The 13,032-nt window shown below is 37.4% G+C and overlaps 1 protein-coding gene across 1 annotated transcript in view; it reads left to right on the plus strand.

Annotated features, from left to right (window-relative positions):
* PSD3 (pleckstrin and Sec7 domain containing 3) overlaps positions 1-13,032 on the plus strand; it is a 735,018-nt gene that overhangs the window by 397,910 nt on the left and 324,076 nt on the right. The window contains 2 exon segments of the mRNA XM_047717270.1: positions 12,128-12,322; positions 12,424-12,504. Of these exon segments, the coding sequence (XP_047573226.1) occupies positions 12,128-12,322; positions 12,424-12,504 (276 nt within the window).

Here is a 13,032-nt window from a genome sequence, read left to right on the forward strand (position 1 = left end):
GTAGTGCGATTGCAGTAGTGCGATTGCTGGGTCATAGGGTAACTCTATTTTCAACTTTTTGAGGAACCTTCTTGCTGTTTTCCAGAGTGGTTGCACCAGCTTGCATTCCCACCAACAGTGTAGGAGGGTTCCCCTTTCTCTGCATCCTCGCCAGCATCTGTCATTTCCTGACTTGTTAATTTTAGCCATTCTTTCTAGTGTGAGGTGGTATCTCATTGTGGTTTTGATTTGTATTTCCCTGATGCTGAGTGATGTGGAGCACTTTTTCATGTGTCTGTTGGCCATCTGGATGTCTTCTTTGCAGAAATGCCTGTTCATGTCCCTGCCCATTTCTTGATTGGATAACTTATTCTTTGGGGGTTGAATTTGATAAGTTCTTTAAAGATTTTGGATACTAGCCCTTTATCTATCTGATATGTCATTTGCGGATATGTTCTCCCATTCTGTCAGTTGTCTTTTGGTTATGTTGACTGTTTCCTTTGCTGTGCAAAAGCTTTTGATCTTGATGAAGTCCCAGTAGTTCATTTTTGCCCTTGCTTCCCTTGCCTTTGGCATTGTTTCTAGGAAGAAGTTGCTGCAGCTGAGGTCAAAGAGGTTGTTGCCTATGTTCTAAAGGATTTTGATGGATTCCTGTCTCACATTGAGGTCTTTCATCCATTTGGAGTCTATTTTTGTGTGTGGTGTAAGGAAATGGTCCAGTTTCATTCTTCTGCATGTGGCTGTTCAATTTTCCCAACACCATTTGTTGAAGAGACTGTCTTTTTTCCATTGGACATTCTTTCCATTCTTTGTCAAAGATTAGTTGAACGTAGAGTTGAGGGTCTATTTCTGGGCTCTCTCTTCTGATCTTTGTGTCTGTTTTTGTGCCAGTACCATACTGTCTTGGTGATGATAGCTTTGTAATAGAGCTTGAAGTCCGGAATTGTGATGCCACCAAACTTTGGCTTTCTTTTTCAACATTCCTATGACTATTCGAGGTCTTTTCTGGTTCCATATGAATTTTAGGATTATTTGTTCCATTTCCTTGAAAAAAATGATGGTATTTTGATAGGGATTACATTAATGTGCAGATTGCTTTAGGTAACATAGACATTTTCATAATATTTGTTCTTCCTAACCATGAGCATGGAACATTTTTCCATTTCTTTGTGTCTCCCTCAGTTTCTTTCATGAGTACTTTATAGTTTTCTGAGTACAGATTCTTTACCTCTTTTGTTAGGTTTATTCCTAGGTATCTTATGGTTTTGGGTGCAATTGTAAATGGGATTGACTCCTTAATTTCTCTTTTTGTCTTGTTGTTGGTATATAGAGGTGCAATTGATTTCTGTGTATTGATTTTATATCCTGACACTTTACTGAATTCCTATACAAGTTCTAGCAGATTTGGAGTGGAGTCTTTTGGATTTTCCACATAAAGTTTCATACCATCTGCAAAGAGTGAGAGTTTGATTTCTTCTTTGCCCATTTGGATGCCTTTAATTTCTTTTTGTTGTCTGATGCCTGAGACTAGGACTTCTAGTACTATGTTGAATAACAGTGGTGATAATGGACATCCCTGCCATGTTCCTGACCTTAGCGGAAATGCTCTCAGTTTTTCTCCATTGAGAATGATATTTGCAGTGGGTTTTTCATAGATGGCTTTGAGGATATTGAGGTATGTACCCTCTACCCCTACACTGTGAAGAGTTTTGATCAAGAAAGGATGCTGTACTTTGTCAAATGCTGTACTTTATCAAATGCTTTTTCAGCATATATTGAGAGTATCATATGGTTCTTGTTCTTTCTTTTTTTTTTTTTTTTTTTTTTTAAGATTTTATTTATTTATTTGACAGAGAGAGATCACAAGTAGACGGAGAGGAAGGCAGAGAGAGAGAGAGAGGGAAGCAGGCTTCTTGCTGAGCAGAGAGCCCGATGTGGGACTCGATCCCAGGACCCTGAGATCATGACCTGAGCCAAAGGCAGCAGCTTAACCCACTGAGCCACCCAGGCGCCCCCTTTCTTTTATTAATGTATCACACTGATTGATTTGCAGATGTTGAACCAAACTTGCAGCCCTGGAATAAATCCCACTTGGTCGTGGGGAATAATCCTTTTAATGTACTATTGGATCCTATTGGCTGGTATTTTGGTGAGAATTTTCGCATCAGTGTTCATTAAGGATATTGGTCTGTAATTCTCTTTTTTGATGGCATCCTTGTCTGGTTTTGGGATCAAGGTAATGCTGGCCTCATGAAATGAGTTTGGAAGTTTTCCTTCCATTTCTATTTTTTTGGAACAGTTTCAGGAGAATAGGTATTAATTCTTCTTGAAAGTTTTGGTAGAATTCCCCCAGGAAGCCATCTGGCCCTGGGCTCTTGTTTGTTGGGAGATTTTTGGTGACTGCTTCAATCTCCTTATGTATTATGGGTCTGTTCAGGTTTTCTGTTTCTTCCTGGTTCAGTTTTGGTAGTTTATACGTATCTAGGAATGTATCCATTTCTTCCAGATTGTCAAATTTGCTGGCGTATAGTTGGCTCATAGTATGTTCTTATAATTGTTTGTATTTTTTGGTGTTGGTTGTGATCTCTCCTCTTTCATTCGTGATTTTTATTTGGGTCCTTTTCTCTTTTCTTTTTGATGAGTCTGGCCAGGGGTTTATCAATCTTATTAATTCTTTCCAAGAACCAGCTCCTAGTTTTATTAAACTGTTCTACTGTTTTTTTTTTTTTTTTTTTTTTTTTTTTTTTTGGTTTCTGTTTCATTGATTTCTGCTCTGATCTTCATTATTTCTCTTCTCCTGCTGGGTTTAGGCTTCCTTTGCTGTTCTTTCTCCAGCTCTTAGGTGTAGGGGTAGGTTGTGTATTTGAGACCTATATTGTTTCTTGAGAAAGTCTTGTATTGCTATATATTTTCCTTTTAGGACTGCCTTTGCTGTGTCCCACAGATTTTGAACCGTTGTATTTTCATTATCATTTGTTTCCATGAATTTTTTCAATTCTTCTTTAATTTTCTGGTTGACCCATTCATTCTTTGGCCTCCATGTATTTGGGTTCTTTCTAACTTTCCTCTTGCGACTAAGTTCTAGCTTCAGAGCACTGTGGTCTGAAAATATGCAGGGAATGATCCCAGTCTTTTGATACTGGTTGAGACCTGATTTGTGACCCAGGATGTGATTTATTCTGGAAAATGTTCCATGTGCCCTCGAGAAGAATGTGTATTCTGTTGCTTTGGGATGGAATGTTCTGAATCTATCTGTGATGTCCATCTGGTCCAGTGTGTTATTTAAAGCCTTTATTTCCTTGTTGATCTTTTGCTTGGATGATCTGTCCATTTCAGTGAGGGGGATGTTAAAGTCCCCTACTATTATTGTATTATTGTCGATGTGTTTCTTTGATTTTGTTATTAATTGGTTTATATAGTTGGCTGCTCCCATGTTAGGGGCATAGATATTTAAAATTGTTAGATCTTCTTGTTGGACAGACCCTTTGAGTATGATATAGTGTCCTTCCTTTCTCATCTCTTGTTATAGTTTTTGGCTTAAAATCTAATTTATCTCATATAAGGATTGCCACCCCAGCTCTCTTTTGATGTTCATTAGCATGTTAAATTGTATTCCACCCCCTCAATTTAAATCTGGAGGTTTCTTTGGGTCTAAAATGATTTTCTTATAGACAGCATATTGATGGGTTTTGTTTTTTTAATCCATTCTGATACCCTGTGTCTTTTGATTGGGACATTTAGCCCATTTACATTCAGGGTAACTCTTGAAAGATATGAATTTAGTGCCATTATATTGCCTGTAAGGGGACTGTTGCTATATATTGTCTCTGTTCCTTTCTGTTCTACTACTTTTAGGCTCTCTCTTTGCTTAGAGGACCCCTTTCAATATTTCCTATAGAGCTGGTTTACTGTTTATAAATTCTTTTAGTCTTTGTTTGTCCTGGAAGCTTTTTTTTGTCTCTCCTTCTATTTTCAATGATAGTCTAGCTGGATATCATATTCTTGGCTGCATGTTTTTCTCATTTAGTGCTCTGAATATATCATGCCAGTTCTTTCTGGCCTGCCAGGTCTCTGTAGATAAGTCTGCTGCCAATCTAATATTTTTACCATTGTATGTTACAGTCTTCTTGTCCGGAGCTGCTTTCAGGATTTTCTCTTTGTCCCTAAGATTTGTAAGTTTCAGTATTAGATGATAGGTTGTGGACCTATTTTTATTTAATTTTAAGGGGGGTTTTTTGTGCCTTCTGGATTTTGATGCTTGTTCCCTTTGTCATATTAAGGAAATTCTCTACTATAACTTGCTCCAATATACCTTCTGTCCCCCCCCCCCCTTTCTTCTTCTTCTGGAATCACATTTATTCTAATATTGTTTCATCTTATGGTATCACTTATCCCTCAATTCTTCCCTCATGGTCCAGTAGTTGTTTGTCTCTCTTTTGCTCAGTTTCTTTATTCTTCATCATTTGGTCTTCTATACCACTAATTTCTCTTCTGCCTCATTTATCCTAGCAGTAAGAAACTCAATTTTTTGATTGCATATCATTAATAGCTTTTATGATTTCCGCTTGGTTAGATTTTAGGTTTTTTATTTTGCCAGAAAAGGCTTTTATTTTTCCAGTCAGGGTTTCTCTAATATTTTCCATGTCTTTTTCAAGCCCAGCTTGCACCTTGAGAATTGTCATTCTGAAGTTATTATTACCAATGTCCGTATTGATTAGGTCCTTAGCCTTCAGTACTGCCTCTTGTTCTTTTGTGTGTGTGTGTGTGTTTGTGTGTGTGTGGTGAGTTTTTCTGTGTTATCATTTTGTCCACACCATTTTGTCCAGATATGAATATATGAATGAAGGGCACCCAGGTGGCTCAGTTGCTTAAGCAACTGCCGTCAGCTCAGGTCATGGTCCTGGAGAGCTGGGATTGAGTCCCACATCGGGCTTCCAGCACCATGGGGAGTCTGCTTCTCTCTCAGACCTTCTCTCTCATTCTCTCTCTCACTGTCTCTCTCTCTCAGATAATAAATAAAATCTTTAAAAAATATATATGAATGAGAGAATAAAATACTAAAAGGGTGGCAAAGACTCCAGAAAAATGTATGCTAACCAAATCAGAAGAGACCCTAAATTGGGGGTAGAAGAAAGGGGGTAAAAAGGATTTTCAAAAATATTTAAAAACAACAACAACAAAATATATATATATACAATATATATATATTAGACTGGTGAATAGAATGGAGCCATCCACTTGATTTTGGATGTTAGAAGAAACTACCTCCCAAAATTTTAAAGAAGAGAAAAATAGGGCGCCTGGGTGGCTCAGTGGGTTAAGCCGCTGCCTTCGGCTCAGGTCATGATCTCAGGGTCCTGGGATCGAGTCCCGCATCGGGCTCTCTGCTCAGCAGGGAGCCTGCTTCCCTCTCTCTCTCTCTCTGCCTGCCTCTCCATCTACTTGTGATCTCTCTCTGTCAAATAAATAAATAAAAAATCTTTAAAAAAAAAAAAAAGAAGAGAAAAATATATATACAATAATAAGGGTAAACATGATGAAGTGATGGAATATGACTGTAAAGATGAAAAATTTTAAAAAATTCTAAAAAAGGAATTGATAAGTTGGTTGGAAAAAGAAAGAAAAAGAAAGTGGAGAGAATTTGCTGGAGACTAGAACAAAGCCCCGTGCTAGATTTGGGGTATATTTTGATCTGTTAGAAGATACTGTATCCCAAAATTTTTTAGAAGAAAAAACCCTATATGTATACAAAAAATAAAGTTAGATACAATGAAGGATAAAATATGACTATAATAATGAAGGTTTAAAAGATATTTTTGAAGAAAGGTATTGTTAAGATAAATTAGTTAATAAACACTAAAAGAGGAAAGAGGAAAAGTTAAAAAAATTAGAATAAGAAAAAAATAAAATTAAAAACATTTAATTAACTTTGCAAGATTAAAGAATCATGGGGAGAAAGCCATGAATTCCACGCTTTGCTTTCCCCTCCTCTGGAATTCCACTGTTCTCCTTGATCAGTGAGCTTGGTTTTGGCTGGATATTCTTGCTGATCTTTTGGGGGAGGGGCCTGTTGCCATGTTTCTCAGATGTCTTTGCCCAAGGCAGAATTGCACCACCCTTGCCAGGGGCCGGGGTAAGTAATCTGCTAGGGTTCACTCTCAGGAGCTTTTGTCTCTGAATGCTTTCCACAGAGTTCTGGAGGACGGGAATGAAAATGGCGGCTTCCCAGTCTCCAGCCAGGAGGAGCCAAGAGCTTGTGGCCCCACTTCTCAGTGTGCTCTCAGAGAAAAGCGCCCAATCATTCCCATCTCCCTGGTCTCTGGCCGCACTCGGAGCTCACCCGGCCTGTGACCTAGCATTTCTGTCTCTGGCACATGGTCCCATTTGGAGTCTCCAAACCCAGCAGATTCTTGCTGCACTGTTCTTCTGGTGGAGGAAGGTGGGTCTCCCTGGATCTGCCACTTGTGGGGTCTCTGCTCAAAGAGCAGTGGCCCAGCTGTGCAGCAGATCACAGTTTAAAGTAAGCCCATGCTGGGAGTTCACTACTTGGCTCTGTCTCTGTAGTTGGCTTCCTCACTCTGACACCTGTGAGCTCTGCTATCCTCAGACATCCCTGATCCTTCTGTGACCCCACAGGACCTGAGACCACACTGTCCCCACAAGGGCTCCACCCCCACTTAGCCTCTAGAGCGATGTCCCTCAGTGGAATAGACTTCTAAAAGTTTGGATTTTGTGCTCCATTACTCCCCCACTTGCTGGGAGCTGGCCCCTCCCCCCGCAGCCAGAATCTGTCACTTCAGATTCACTTCTCCACAGGTCCTACCTTTCAGAAAGTGGTCGATTTTCTGTTTCTAGAATTGCTATTCTTCTTCTCTTTGATCTCCTTTTGGGTTTGTAGGTATTTGGATTGGTTTGATAACTATCTAGCTGAACTCCTGTGACCTGATGTCATCTCAGTCTGCTACTCCTCTGCCATCTTGACTCTCCCCCTGGATTTTTATCGTGTGTAGGATTTTTATGAAGGAGGCATATTATTACATCTGTGGTAGCGGTATGTAGGCTTGGAAAGAATGGTGAATATATAGAGAAAAGAGAGGTTTTCCTTTATACTTAGAGGAGGTTAGAGAAGAATCAGTAGGTCATAGGCAACTGAGAGAAGGTCTTGATGAAACTATAGAACAATAGTTTAATATAAAAATTACATAAGTAAGTCACAATAAACCCATGGTATGGGTTGTGAAACACATTACCTGTTTGCAGTTAGGGAACACCATTATTGGAATTCTTCAAACATTTTAGGAGGTTGTGTTATCAGGAGAACCTAGGTAAAGTATAAGAAGACCAGTTAAATTTGAATTTCAGATAAACGTTGAGTGATTTGTGTGTGTATATATGTTCTGTACTAAAAACTAATTTTTGTTTATCTGAAGTTCAGATTTTTTGTGTATTTGAAATTTAATTAGGTATCCTATTATTTTTATTAAGAAAAACTGGCAATCCTAGCATTAAAAAAGGTTATGGGAATGCCCGGTGATCAGACTCAATAATTTGATCTTTTTTTTGATGTTAGTGTTACCATATTTGTTTGCAGGGGTGAGGTACAGGCCCCAGTGAAGCATTTTCTAGAATAATGGGAGTCTTTCTATATTTAAGTGGCTAGTAGGAATTTCACCTTAGGAAATTGTGAAAGTACTTGATCAAGAAGAGGGACTAGGGAAAAAAAAGAGGAAAAAAATCGGAACTACTGAAAGCATCTAATTAATATTCAGCAAACTAGATGAACAATTTCTTGTGTATTCTAGGAAACAAAATGGGGTGTCATCCCTCCTGAGAGGGATCACCCAGTTTGCTTTATCAAGTGTGAGCGAGGCTAGGCTACCATTGTTGTTTATGCTCCTTATATACAGTGGCTCTTCTGTTCAGGCTCCTATTTTTAATGTGATTGTAAAAACATTAGAAAAACCCCAACAGTAAGCCCTCTGCCAAGTTGGTGAGGTCATAGTAATATGACTTCACAGGGAGCTAGATCCTTAGAAGCTCTAGTGGACCAACAAACACTGGACTTGTGGGGCAAAGAGTGCTGAGAAGGGGCTTATAAGAGGATGTATGTATGGCCCAGTCACCCTATGCTCTGGGATGAGTTCTCTTTGGTGTCTTCCTTATTGCTGGTGAGTTTGTATTGCCATCATATTGTGAGGCTTTCTGATTTGAAAAGACCAATCTCTGTTCTTGTTCATGTAATCTCATAAATCATGAAATGGGACAGAATGAAGCCATCTAGGAATGGAGGTATTTATCCTCACTGTATTCCTTATTTTCTTTTTCATTGAAGGTTTTTTCAAGAAGATCCAGAGAAATCTGATTTGAACAGATTTTAAAATTACCTCCTTTTGAAGAATGTAGAGAGAATGAGGTGAAATAGACTGGACTGGGCAAGAGAGTAGAAAGAGGGGGCAAACATGAGGAATGAGGAGCAAGAGTGACTGTCACCACTACACTTATAAAATATATATGCTCTTTAGGATAAGACTCTTGTATTTGAACAAAATCTTTGCAGTACAGTATGTGTGGTGCAATTATACTATTTACATGGAGTGATTAAATATATGCCATAAATTTTTCTTGAAAAATGAGTGGTAAGTAGCAGTTTAATTGAAAAGAAACTACTTTCTTGGGACGCCTGGGTGGCTCAGTTGGTTAAGCAGCTGCCTTCGGCTCAGGTCATGATCCCAGCGTCCTGGGATCGAGTCCCGCATCAGGCTCCTTGCTTAGCAGGGAGCCTGCTTCTCCCTCTGCCTCTGCCTGCCATTCTGTCTGCCTGTGCTCGCTCTCTCTCCCTCTCTCTCTGACAAATAAATAAAATCTTTAAAAAAAAAAAAAAAGAAACTGCTTTCTTTGGCATTTGTTTTTTCTCCATGATAGCTACTACATAGAGTAAGAGAATGCATGCAGACACAACTGCAGGGGTTTTCTTTTTAATTATAAAAATTACTTGATTATAACTAAAATAGTTCTTGGAATAAATATTTTACATTTCCACCACAAAGTGTGAGTTGCCCTTTAAAAGAATTTTCTACTACGAGTTTATAAATTACAGGTTTGCTGTATATAATGATTAAATACTCAGTTTTCTGATAGGATAGATTTCATAAAACTGGCTGGTAACTCTGTAGAGGAAGGTTTAGGATGAAAAAATATTTAAATGTATTTGCATGAAGATCTCTTAATGAAGTAATTTATTTTAATTGTTATCTATTTCTGTTGGAAATTTGTTTAAGGTGGCTAACTGTTTAAAGAAGGGTTAGCAAATATCTTAGTTTGCCTGGGGCAGTTCCAGTTTATGTTTGTTGTCCTGGCATCAGCTATGGTTTAATATTTGACTGACTTTAAAAAATGAATTATTGTCATTAATAGCTGCAGTAAAGTCAAGTCAGCCTGGGTTTGATAAGCCTCCACTTGGTACGTCTAGCTTCTCCACAGTGTCCTGTGGGATGTGTGAGTTGACCTGTGCATTGAGCAGAATAGTTGAGTGTAAAAGACACTATGGGATAATCTCTCTCTATTCTTTCCCCATATAGCTCTCTTTCAAGGACAGCATGTGGCATACTTGCTAATAAAATGAGTTTGGAGCGGAGTTGTGAGGGGTGGTTATCTCCCTCAAGTCTAGCAGTGGTTGGGGAAGTCTGGAGCAGTGCAGTTCCTAGGAGCTACCTGGTGTACTGGCTGGGCCTAGTGGCTGGAGCTGCATTTGAGTGATAGTATACCTGCCAGGCTACCACTTATTGGTGATAGGAAATGGAAAATCATAAGGTACAGTAAGTGACAAAAATAGATACTGAATAGTTCTGCTTTAAAAAAAAAACCATTTTTTGTTACAGTGATTTTTGTCATTTATTGTAAGTTTACAACTATTTTCATTGGTTTTAAAAAACTTTGTAAACGGGGCGCCTGGGTGGCTCAGTGGGTTAAGCCTCTGCCTTCGGCTCAGGTCATGATCCCAGGGTCCTGGGATCGAGCCTCACATCAGGCTCTCTGCTCAGCAGGGAACCTGCTTACCCCTCTCTCTCTCTGCCTGCCTCTCTGCCTACTTGTGATCTCTCTCTCTCTCTCTCTGTCAAATAAATAAATAAAAATCTTAAAGAAAACCCTTTGTAGCAATTATAATTACATATTTAATTTTATCATTCTGTTCCCTCTTCAGAATATCTTGGGTTAGACGTAAATAGATACTCCACTTTAATTCAGGTCAAGTTAAAGAACTATGTAGAGCAAAGACATGACAAGAGTAGGCTTGTGGGCCTGCCTGTTTAGCCTAGCCTGGAATGGTTTTTAAGTTTTAAAAAGTTGGGAAAAACAAAGAAAAAAACAAACAAAAACAACAAAAATAGAGGCATGTGTGACAGAGACCTAATGTGGCCTTGCCTGAAATATTTAGTGTCTGGTTCATTACAGAAAAATTCTGTGTCTGGTTTAGAGTCTGTGGTAAGTATGTTGGAAGGCTATTTAAATGTCATAGTTTATCATGTTTGTATCTTTCCTTAGTTATCAAGTTAAAATGAGGATTTGGAAATTATTGCATTATTGGTATGTTACAAATGGAGGATGTAGCATTCCATAGCTTTAGCTTGTGACTCCTTTCAAGGGCAGAGGTGCTTACTTTGTGGTTTGTGGGGCTTACTGAAACCCTTTCAGGAGTTTTATGAGTTCAAAATTATTTTATAATAACAGTGCAGTATTATTTTCCTTTTTCAAGGTATTGATATTTACATTGATGATGCAGAAGCAATGGTTTGCAGACTTTAGCACAAATCAAGGTAGTGACTCCAAACTGTCCTAGTTGTTACTTTGTTCTTCACTATCATGCACTCAAAATAAAAACAAAAGTCAGTCTCACCTAAAAATTCTTTGATGAAGCAGTACAGAATAATTACATTTTTAACCCTTGGAGTATATACGTTTTTAATTTCATGTGTGATGAAATGGGAAATATGCATAAAGCCCTTCTGATGGTTTTCTTTGGGATAGTCTTGTATGTAATTTGATTTGTGAGTTATAAACTTGTTGCTTTTTATGAAATGCCATTTTTCCTTCAAAGTGTAACTGACAAATTATGGTTATTGGCAGCCATTTTCTCAAAAACTAATAGAGCAAACCTATTAATACTCTAAGAAAACTGACAATATTTTTTTGCCGACAATGCAACTTGAGCTTTCAGTTAAAACTTAGAAATTTGGAAAACTTTTATCTGTCACCAGGAGTTTGGTAGCTTTTCCATAATTAAATATTTTTCTGAAGATAATAGTGGTGATGTAATAAATGTGATTTTAAAAAGTATTGTATAATGAAATGTGGCAACAGATATTTTGCAAATTGCCAATGTATGGTACAGAATCTTGCCTGGGTAAAAGAATGATTTAAAGTAGAAGACAAATTTTAATATGAGTACAAAAAATTCTTTGATACTATATTGCCACTAACCTTTAGGAACCTACCACTTATCTTATTTTAGTGCCACATTGAAAAAAAAAAAGAATATCTACAATTATCTGGAAAGAATATTAAGTTACTTCTTTTTTTTTCTAACCGAATATCTGTGTGATGCTGGGTTTCCTTAATATATTTTAACCAAAACAAAGTATTGGTTAGTGGCAGTGAGAACACAGCTGTCTTCAGTAAGCCAACCATTATTCTAAATAGGTAAATAATTGTTGCCTTTCCCACTAAATTTTATGTTGTTTTAGAAACCATTATTATTTTTAATAAAATATATTATTTATATTCATGAAATGGGTTTGTTATTTTTAAGTGAGTTAACATTTAAAATATTTCTTTTAAAATTACTAATGCTCTGGATATCAATAGATGTAACCCACATAACCACAGAGGTGTTTGGTGTCCTCCGTATTTTTAAAAATGTAAAGGTCCTGAGACCAAAAGTTTTGAGAACTGCTCATCAAGGGTTTAAGGAATCACTTCTTCAGTACATTGAAATATGGTAGCTGGAAATACTTTTAGGAATAATTAAGGATAAAACTATCTCATTTAAAGGTTCTTTCATTTAGTTTTACAATAGCATGGTAATTTCATCAGCTATTTTTCCTTTTTGTTACATAAGAAAAACCTTTTTCTTCTTTATCAATTCTCACAGCAATGCTGGGGTAAAAACAACACTGCTAGAGCCTCATTCTGAGATGGGGAGCACTGAAATTCTGGAAAAGGAGACCTCCGAAAGTCTCAGTAATGGTACCAGCAGCAACGTAGAAGCAGCCAAAAGGTTGGCCAAACGCCTTTATCAACTAGACAGATTCAAAAGATCGGATGTCGCAAAGCACCTAGGCAAGAAGTATGTTGTGTACCAAGGCTGGTGTCTGAGTATGTCCTTGTATGTATGTCTTTTTAAATAGCTTGGATTTTAATAACAAAGTCTATCCTGTTTTCTTATAGCAATGAATTTAGCAAACTAGTGGCAGAAGAATATCTGAAGTTTTTTGATTTTACAGGAATGACACTGGATCAGTCTCTCAGGTATGATTAAATATCACTTCTGTTCTTTTTTGCTTCCAAATAATTCTGAGAAGAGAAAGTAATGCTGAAACTAAAATCCAAGTTTTAATTCTTTTAGCCCATTGTGACTTTGTGGTCTTAGTTCAGATTATACTATAGTTTATTAGACATAATAGAAAGAAAATCATTTTTTTAATGAAATCATATTTTCCATCTAGTAGATTACATAGTAAAAAATAGTAAGTCTTGAGAAGTGGAATCTCAAAAGTAGGTCTTGAAAAGTAGAATCTGTGGGAATCTAGTTTTTGGATGATCGATTAAAAAAGGCACAGATTACAGACTGTAGAATTGCAGGCTTTTCCCCCCTAAACATTTGTTTATAATAGCCAAATAGCCTTTAAGATGATGCTTGGAATTAATTCATGAATGGAATAAAAATGAACATCAACATATAATCGGCAGAAGATATCTGTAAACTGTTTCAGATAGTAGCACTTTTTGCTGATCTGTTCAAATGAAGGTTTAATAAAAACACGGATCCTCACTTTT

The sequence above is a fragment of the Lutra lutra genome, chromosome 2 (genome assembly GCF_902655055.1).
Source record: "Lutra lutra chromosome 2, mLutLut1.2, whole genome shotgun sequence".
Classification (NCBI taxonomy): Eukaryota; Metazoa; Chordata; class Mammalia; order Carnivora; family Mustelidae; genus Lutra; species Lutra lutra.